The sequence below is a fragment of the Heterocephalus glaber genome, unplaced genomic scaffold, assembly GCF_053883595.1.
Source record: "Heterocephalus glaber isolate CG9 unplaced genomic scaffold, H.glaber_assembly_v1.0 deba00001610, whole genome shotgun sequence".
NCBI classification, from domain to species: Eukaryota; Metazoa; Chordata; class Mammalia; order Rodentia; family Bathyergidae; genus Heterocephalus; species Heterocephalus glaber.
In genome coordinates this window covers 29,434,659-29,443,744 of record NW_028258381.1, presented here as the reverse complement: position 1 = coordinate 29,443,744, position 9,086 = coordinate 29,434,659, and the positions used below count along the sequence as shown (strand labels likewise).

Genomic DNA, 9,086 nt, shown 5'->3' with positions numbered 1-9,086 from the left:
ACCACTGAGCTAAATTCTCTGCCCCAGTAAGACCTATTTTTAATTAAAAAAATAAAGCATAATGTGCCAATGGATTATTCAATTAATTGTGCTATCAAATTTGAGTATTTGAAAATAAATGATCAAGATGCATTATATTTTGTACCAATTCCTGAAGTTAATTGTAATTATTATGTAGCACAAAGATATATCAACAATAAAACATTTTTTAAAAACAAAATTTGATTTTTTGGGAAAATGTGGGAATTTCAATAAATATCAATAAAATTTTGGGGGGGAAGGGATTTCTCATAAAAGCAATGGACTAAAACATGAAGGATAAATATTACTGGATAAAAATGGAAAAATCTTTTAAAAATCAATATTAATAAAATCATAGGGAAAATTCTGGAAAAATATGTGGGATTCATACAGTTTGAAATTAAGAAGGTTGTCAACTTATTTTATTTATCTTCATTAATCTCAATTTCATCATTAATGAAATGGAGAAAATAGCACTCTTGGTTCTCAGAGGTTTGAAAATAAAGTATATATTTTTAACACAGTTTAGTTCTCAACATGGTGTCACCTATTACGTTTTTGTATTTATTACTTTTATTATCTGTATTAAGTTCAATGAGAAAGATATCTAGACCCCTCCCTCAAAGAAATGGACATAATTTATATACAAAATCCTAATTAACTAATAAATTTGAAAATTTAAACCTTGCTAATGAGATGCAAATTAAAACATTAATAAAATGCCACTTTCCATGTAATAAATTAGAATAAAAATTTTAAAATATAATACAAAAGAGAAGCTTTCTCAAATGCTGAGCGCATAAATTTTCCACTGCTTGATCTTGAAGGCAATTTGGCAACAGTCCACACTCTTTTAACCTGTAATTTAATTCTTGAGCATACCTTTAAAACTGTCAAAATTTTATTTTTGTGTGAATAATTGGGCACATCTTAAATCAAGGGACACTATAGATCTTTGATAACCCGGCCTCATCAATAAAAATAACTTTTATTATGTACTCTTAATATATGTACATTTAAATATTTGCAGGTCTGTTTATACATACACTTTTACCACTAAAAATACAATACAGAATTAAAAAATTGAAATAAAAGTAGAAATTCTAACACTTTCTCCCTCCACCTCAATGCACTGTCTCGTAAAACCTCCAGACAGACATATACCTTATTTCAGAGATTGCCATCCAGAATATTCCACAATTAGAAAAAAGTTAAATAAATCATTGCACTTTGATCAAAGTAAATGTTAAACAGCTGTTTGAAATCATTATTTTGAATAATATCTAATTTTGAGAACATAGTTAAAATATAATATAATAGTGTCAATAAGGGCAAATATAGTTCTTAGCTGGCTTACTATTATAACCCTAGGACATAGACAGGAGCACATGTTAAGCCCTTAGCAAATATTTATTGAATTATAAAAACCGGATTTTAGCTTGTATATGCAGTGCAATTACAAAAACACCAAGAAAGACTGTACATACTCAGCATATATATATATAATTTATATATGTATAAATATTTATATATGTATAAATATAATGTATAATTTATATATGTATAAAATTTTCAGAAATTGCCATCAGTTTCATTATTCTAAACTAAAATTCAAGGATACGGATAAAAAAATAAAGTTTAACATGTAATATGGTTGTTAAATTGAACGGCAATTTTGAAAGGATAAAAGAGAAATGTGAAATAGATCATGAAATAAGTAGTTCAAGATCCCACATTTTGTAACACAGGAAACAAAATAGAAGTTATAAAAGCTTTTGTCTCGTTTAAATTATTATAAATCTGTGTATTGGTAAAGTATATCTGTAAATGCTAGGGAAACTTGATAATTCTCTTCTTATTCCTCAGAATATACCATTACTATAGGGCTTCTCACACTTTGGCATTCTAGAATTTTCTGAGAAACTTGTTAAAAGTATAATTTTTTTTAATGATGGGGATTAAACCCAGGGCCTTTGCATTGAACATCCTCAGCCCTTTTTTATTTTGTGACTGGGTCTCACTAAGTCACTAAATTAGTTGTCCAGGCAGGGATTGAATTTGAGTTTCTCCCTCAGCCTCCCAGAGTTCTGGGATTACAGGCATCTTCTACCATGCCAGGCTAAAAGTGTAAGTTTTTGAGCCTCCGCTCTGAGATTCTGATTTAGCATGTTGAAGGAGGGGTCCAGGAGTCTGCATTTAACTCCCTCCCAGCAGACAATTCTGATCTACTGCGTTTGAGGATAGCAGAGAAAGGAGTGATAGAGAACAGGGCACCTTCTTGACATTGCCCCATTCCAATTCTGTCCCAAAATGGATGACTCAAGTTAGACTTAAATAGCACATGCTCCTTGGTGGTGTCATCAGGAGCCAAACGTTGCATTAAGAAGGCTCTTAAAATCAGAATTTCCTCAACTGAGGTCAGTGAAAGTCAAAAAAGAGTTGAGAAAAGGCACTTTATCTTGTAAGAAAAGGTCAAAATGTCCCAGAATGAGTCTCCAAGTATCCTAGAAGAGGCTCATGTGGAGAAGTCTGCACGGGCCCCTTACTCTCCTGGAACAGGGCAGGGCGATGCTCCTCTTCACCCCCACGCAAAAGGACAGATATTCTAGCTGAAGGAAATAGTATTTAGAGAAGTTAAAGGGACTTTTCTAAGACTGCACTGAGAGCTGGTCAAGTGTCAACGAGGATGGACTTGGTAATTATGGATTTAGTCTCTTCCTCCTCTGGTCACCGAGCCCCATGGACTTTGTTAATGATCCAATTGTGCCCAGTGACTGCAAAGGCAGGGATAGCAGGGAGATGATCCATTTGGTTAACTTTTTTTTGTTTTAATGTTATGTTTCATTAACTTTTTTTTTTTTTTTTTTTTTTTTTTGTGCCGGGGATCGAACTCCGGACCTTGCGCTTTCGAGGCAGGCAGCGAAACCACTGAGCTAAATCCCGGCCCCGTTTCATTAACTTGTAATACACTAAAGCCTTTTAAGGTGTTCACCAAGGAAAAAAAATTATGACAGCCAAGAGATTAATTTTTGAAAAACTGAGAGATGTGACTAGAAGAAACTATGGGAGTTCACAGCTCCAGTAACACCATTATCATTCTACCTTGTTCCTGACTGTGGGGCTGCTATCATTTACATCTAGATGTCCCCCAAGAGCCTCACAGACTAAATTATCATGGGGGTTTACAGATGACTTCCGGTTGGGAGGCGGGGTCTGGCCGGAAGGGGCAGGTCGCTAGGGGCGTGGCCTGGAAGGGTCTCCCTCACTCCTGGCTCCTTGCTGCGTGGACACCATGCTGTCAGTACCTCAGCTGTGCTGGGCCCTTCTGCCATGCCTACCAGCCCGGGGGTCAGCCAACTATGGACTCTAAAAGTGAGCCAAAATAAACGTTTCCTCTTTTACTTTGCGGGTGTTGGGTGTTGTGTCTCAGCAACTAGGGAAGTAACTGAAACGAGGACTTAAAAATAATCCCCTACAAGACATTGTAATCCCCCCTTGCCCTTTTTTTTTTTTCTAGCAGAAAAAGCTACCACTTACACATCATTTTAGCGGCGATAAGTAAAAAGGCTTTGTCTTTTTAAATCTGAGGAAATGAGTGTCACTATACTGGGACCCACTTTTCAAGATTTGACAGTGAAGGTAAACTGAAATATCAGCAGTCTTTCTGTATTTTTTGTGGGCCAGGCCTTTGGATTCTTGAGGGGCACTATGATTGGTGGAATTCTTTTTGACTATGTGATTAATTTCTTAAAAGAAATTTAAGTTGATAATAATGCTATTGGGGAAAGATAGTAAATATATTTAGTATTTAAATATATACAATATATATGCTTAAATTTGAGTTTGCATAAGATTTGAGTCATTGCATTTTTTTCATGGCCCCATAGAAATTTTTTGTTTTTCATTAAATTTTCATCATTTATTTTTCATTTATTAAAAATCTACGTAGTGTCTAAGGGCAGGGAATGTAGCTCAGCAGCACAGTGTCTACCTGGCAAGCGCGACGTCATGAGTTGGATCCCAGTAAAAAAAAAAAAAAATTATGTAGTGTCCAAACTGCTAGGAAATTCCTCCTTCCATTTGTACCCCCTGCAGCAGCCTTCTGAAGGGCAGGTTCAATCCTGGTATGTTTTACCCCGAAGTCTCCTGTGGTTACATTTCAGGCTAGGAATTAAACCTCTAGTCCTTTCAATGACCAGAAGCCTTACTTGGCTTTGCAATTGGCCAAGTCTCTGATGACCGAGCCTACTCATTCCTCAGCCCCAGGGACCTCTGGTCCCTAGGGAGCACCAAGCCCGGTCTTAGGACAGGGCTTTTCTTTCACATTTCCTGTGATGTCCACATAATGTTCCCTGTGGTCACTATGGCCTTTGCTCGAAGGTCTCTTACTGGTGAGACCTCAGAGCACCTTATATGCTTGGCTTTTCATGTCCTTGCTTTTGTATCTACAGATTCAATCAGCTGCAGATTAAAAATATTTTTTTAAATGTGCCTGTCCATACTGGCTGGGGAGAATCAAGCCTGTAATCTCAGCACTCTGGGAGGTTGAGGCAGGGGCCTCACCAAATTTGAGACAAGCCTGAACAATGTAGTGAGACTCTGTCTCAAAGTAAAAAGTAAAAAAGAGGCTGAGGAAGAGGAAGTGGGGGGAAAGGAAAAAAGGGAAAGGAAAAAATATGAGAAAAGGAAAAAACAAAGTCTTTGTGAATCGGGAGGGGTGGAGGAGTTGAAGGGAGGGCAGGGGAAGGGGGAGAAAATAAGAACCAAGATAAATTATGTAAAGGTACAAATTCTCCATGATGAATGTCATCATATTGTACACCTAAAATGTACCAAGAAACTTAATGAAGAAAAAAAGAAGCTGGAGATGTAGCTCAGTGCAAAGGCCCTGGGTTAAAATGTGAACTGAGCTTACATAGACTATTTTCCTTGTCATTCCCTGAACAATATAGTGCAACAGCAATTTACATAACATTTACATTGTATTATGTATTATAAGTGATGTAGGAGTTACTAGAACCAATCTTTAATGGATGCTGAGGGAGGGAGCACTGTATACACCCTCACACTCCTCTGCATAATCTATATTGATAGTTATATAAATATGTATTTAATATTTATTATATATACTTACCTATAAATATAATGAGTAATCTACAATTAAAGCATTATTTTTGTTATCATACCGCTCACTGCTCAACAACACCATAATTACTTAGTTGGCTTTTGTCTTTCTTCGCCACCATAATTTCAGTTGCAAAAGGGCCCTGGACTTGATGTGTCTTGCACAATGATAAGTTCCTGTCACCTGGAAGAGTGGGTGGCATGCTCTACTCAGTACATATTTGTTGAAAAAAGTGAGTAAATATCATTTAAAAATACAACCAATCTCAAAAGTTAAACGAGGAGAAAAACATTCCAGTAATTGCAACAACAGATCCAACTGTTTACCGCTGGATTTAAAAAATTGTATTCAGTGTTTAAAAATCTGTTGTAATTGACTATATTTTGCATCAAAAACTTGAGAATTCATTTCCTAGTTTATCTTGATGCTAATTTGAATTTACTTTTCTGCTTGTTTTTAATCCAAAAAGTTTCTTGCTAATTAAAAAAAAAATTCTACAGGCTTGATGTGAGTTTTGCTACACATGGTCAGGGAGTAGGTGCCCATGGGTGATGCCCTCAGGATCTGAAAGCCGAGGGCAGGCTGTGTAGGTGGAGCAGAATCCCACAGGGTGTCCAGCAGGAACATCAATTAGTGGGCTTGGAAGTGGATATGCTGGCCCTTGTAGTCCAACTATAATTGAAAGTATAAGAACCCAGGAATAGTCCATCGCTCAATTTGTGTAAGAATCAGAGAGCTTTCTGGCAAAATGCATGGACATGTGGAGATATAGTGAGAAGCCCAGTGGAGTTGAACTGAAGACATCTGTGTGACAAGGCTGAACCCCAGCCATGATGACTGAGACTCCTAAGGCTGCAGGAGCGAAGGGTTGTCAGCACAGACCTACTTACATATTCGGATTTGGAATGGGTCAGCTGGCATTGAAGTTGTCTTTATTCCATCTATGAAGCATTCATCAAGTGAATTAATGGTGGAAGGATTGCAGTAGTACAGATGGAGCCTTCTAAACTCCCTTAAAAGAGACAATTGTTAATAAAGACTTCAGCACATCTGGTTTGATATGCTTGAGGAGGGTGCCATACTGATTTGTCAAGATAAGTCAGTTTTCCTTCAGATAACGCATAACCCATTCTAGTTATGGTAGGGGTTTGAGGGTGTCAAGTCACAATTTAAAAAAAATATTCAGTGACAAACATTAATAACTCAGAATTCCCCAGCCATTTTGGACTGTCAGCAACCCTACAAATGGCTGTGTGAATACCTCATTTCAGGGTAAAATGTTTAGAATTAGGAGAGAGTAGGGTTACCACTTGGTTGCTGATTATCTTATTATCATCCTAACATAAAGAATTAGCTAAAATTACTTGGATGGAGCAAGACATTTGTTCTTTAACAACCAAAATGATGCCAAGCTAGTGCTTCAAAGAAAGGGTGCTATGTTTGTGTGTGCACAAGTCTGGTCTACATGCTTACCACAATTCCCACTGGCATTTTACAGATGAGGAACCAAGAAAATGTTATAGCTGAAAGAAAATATACTTCGGCAGATTGAAGATGCTTAATACCATTTTCCCTTTCCTTTTCTGGTATCCACTACCTGCTGAAAATTTTGAGGGCAGCAGATGTTTCTTGACCTATCTGTTCCAGGCAGTCCTTGCACAGCACCTGATACATAATGAACTGTTAATAAAGATTTGCTGAATTGCATCAGTTTTGTCTTAAGCAGACCGTGATTCAGAGTCAGCCCCAACCCTTACAAACTGAAGAGGACATGAATAATTGTTAATATAGACTGGTTTTCAAGTTGCCTTCAATTTCAAAGGCTAGAGATCAAAAGAAATATTTAGGTAAGCCTCTGTTTAGCATTTAGATAAGAAACAGATCTGCAAACGATTTTAATAGGAGTAAATAAAGATGGCTGGAGGGATGGAGAGGACCCCGTAAAGCACATGCGACTCAGTTTATGTCTTCCTGAAAACCCAAGTCCCTAGGAAGGAGAAGATAGCTCATCTTTTCCAATCATATTCTCCCTCCTTCCCCACCCCCACCTCCTTGGAATTGTGTTATCTCTGCTCGTCTTAAAAGCTCAAAAGCCTTTTGAATTGGGGCAGCATTCAAAGGACAGTCAAGGGTCACCCGTGGAATATTAAAGGAGAGGGAGGGTAAGGAGCAGCTGGGGCTGGATGCAGCATGTGCAGAAACACGGTAGAGAATGACAGGAAACTCCAGGGCTACCAGAGAGCTGCCCTGTGCAAGGAAGGAGAATGAGCTGCCCCAAGCAACCCACAGAAATAGTGTTCCAGAGATCGCAGTTGCAGCTGGGAGTGAGGGAGGAAAACACGAATTAGCAAAATCAATTAGGCAGTGGCCTTTGGAACAGAAGCAGGATGGCTCCTTTCTAGAACCTGGAGACACCAACCTTGTAAAATAAAACCACCAACCAGGTACTATTTTATTCTGAGATAAAATTCTATGGAATTTACAGCCCCCTGACAGTTACTTATTTCTTAAAATAATAAGGCTTTAGGATTTATGGAGCAAATTCCTTCTCAAAGGACTTCCGAATAATTTACTTTTTAAAAAACCTAACAGTTTTTTGACCTTTCTTCCATCTTTTATAGATATTGATTCTTGGTTTTGTTTTTCAAATAAAATCAATGGCTATTTAGTGAGAGCTTATTACGTGCCAAGCACATCCTCGTGTTGGGAGGAGGAAGGTGCAGAGACAGGGGTGCAGTTCCTTAGCTGGTAACTTGCTGATGTATATTTTGTGTATATGTGAGGAATCAACAGGGGACTGGATCTCAAATCCCTTTGAAAATCTGATGAAGGCGAAGGAGTTTCTCCACAAAAAATACAAAACCTTCACATCTTGTCAGAGGGTCACAGATGGAGAGCAAGCTATATAGAAATTGCTTTTATTACTATGCAGTAGGCTTGTTTGAAGCACTATTTGTGAATTATTTATTTAATCTGCAAATCCATCCTGTGAGATACATGCTATTATTACCCCCATTTTCTTCTCAGGGAATTGGAGACTCAGAGAGATATAAGTCTGTTGCCCCCCAGCCCTTCAGAGAGTCAAATGTAACCCCAGAATTGAACACCAGATCTCTGGCCTCAGGGTCCACCTGGCACCATGGGACCAGGAAGTGAGGATTTAAAAGGCCCTGGGTCAGCCAACTTTGGGCCAAGGGGCTCTATGTTTAGCTTAGACCAGGAAACTCCAGATGCTTTATTGCCACATGTCAGAGAAATCGTCGTAGCAGTTTTACAGTTACAATATGAACAGCATATTCTACAGTTGTACAGTGTCCAACTGGATGTCTTAGCCCAAGAAAAGCTAGACCAGGGCCTGAACGTTCGAGGGCCTGGGATATCATGTGGGAATTTGGACCCAACTCAAATATATTGTGAACACCATTAAGTTTTGAACCAGATTTTTAGGAATATTAATCTGTCAGCAGGGGGCAGGTTGGATTTTTCTATTTATTTATGGAAATTTGAAACTCAAGTATTTTGTGAAGAAAAAATTTCTCCACCTGTATATCCTTTGTCATTCAGAATGGAAGGATGGCGTTCATGGTGGAATTTAAGAGACTGAGAATACACTGTGATGTTTTTACAAGCCAGCCTTTCTGTTGGATGGCACTCGGCAGCAGCATTCACTGTTTTTTTGATCACACTGTGTGAGACACTCATGAAATAAAACCTTCATAACTGCTTCACAATGTGGCAAGGATGATGGGATAAATGTGTTAGAAGTAAGGGAAAGGATTTTGAGGGAGATTAATGGCAATCTTTAATGTATCTTTAAAAATTTAAACATTCACCATATTTTTCTGAATAGTCATTTCTTTTTTCTTTTGGTACTGGGGATCGAACTCAGGTCCTTGTGCTTGCAAGGCAGGCGGCGAAACCACTGAGCTAAATCCCCGGC

At 38.0% G+C, this 9,086-nt stretch overlaps 1 protein-coding gene across 1 annotated transcript in view; it reads left to right on the top strand.

Moving 5' to 3' along the window:
- Window positions 1-3,240: 3,240 nt before the first annotated feature.
- Pou6f2 (POU class 6 homeobox 2) overlaps window positions 3,241-9,086 on the top strand; it is a 445,133-nt gene continuing 439,287 nt past the window's right edge. The window contains exon 1 of the mRNA XM_004840260.4: window positions 3,241-3,393. Coding sequence (XP_004840317.3) covers window positions 3,352-3,393 — 42 coding nt within the window. The 5' untranslated portion in view covers window positions 3,241-3,351. The remainder of the gene's footprint in view (window positions 3,394-9,086) is intronic.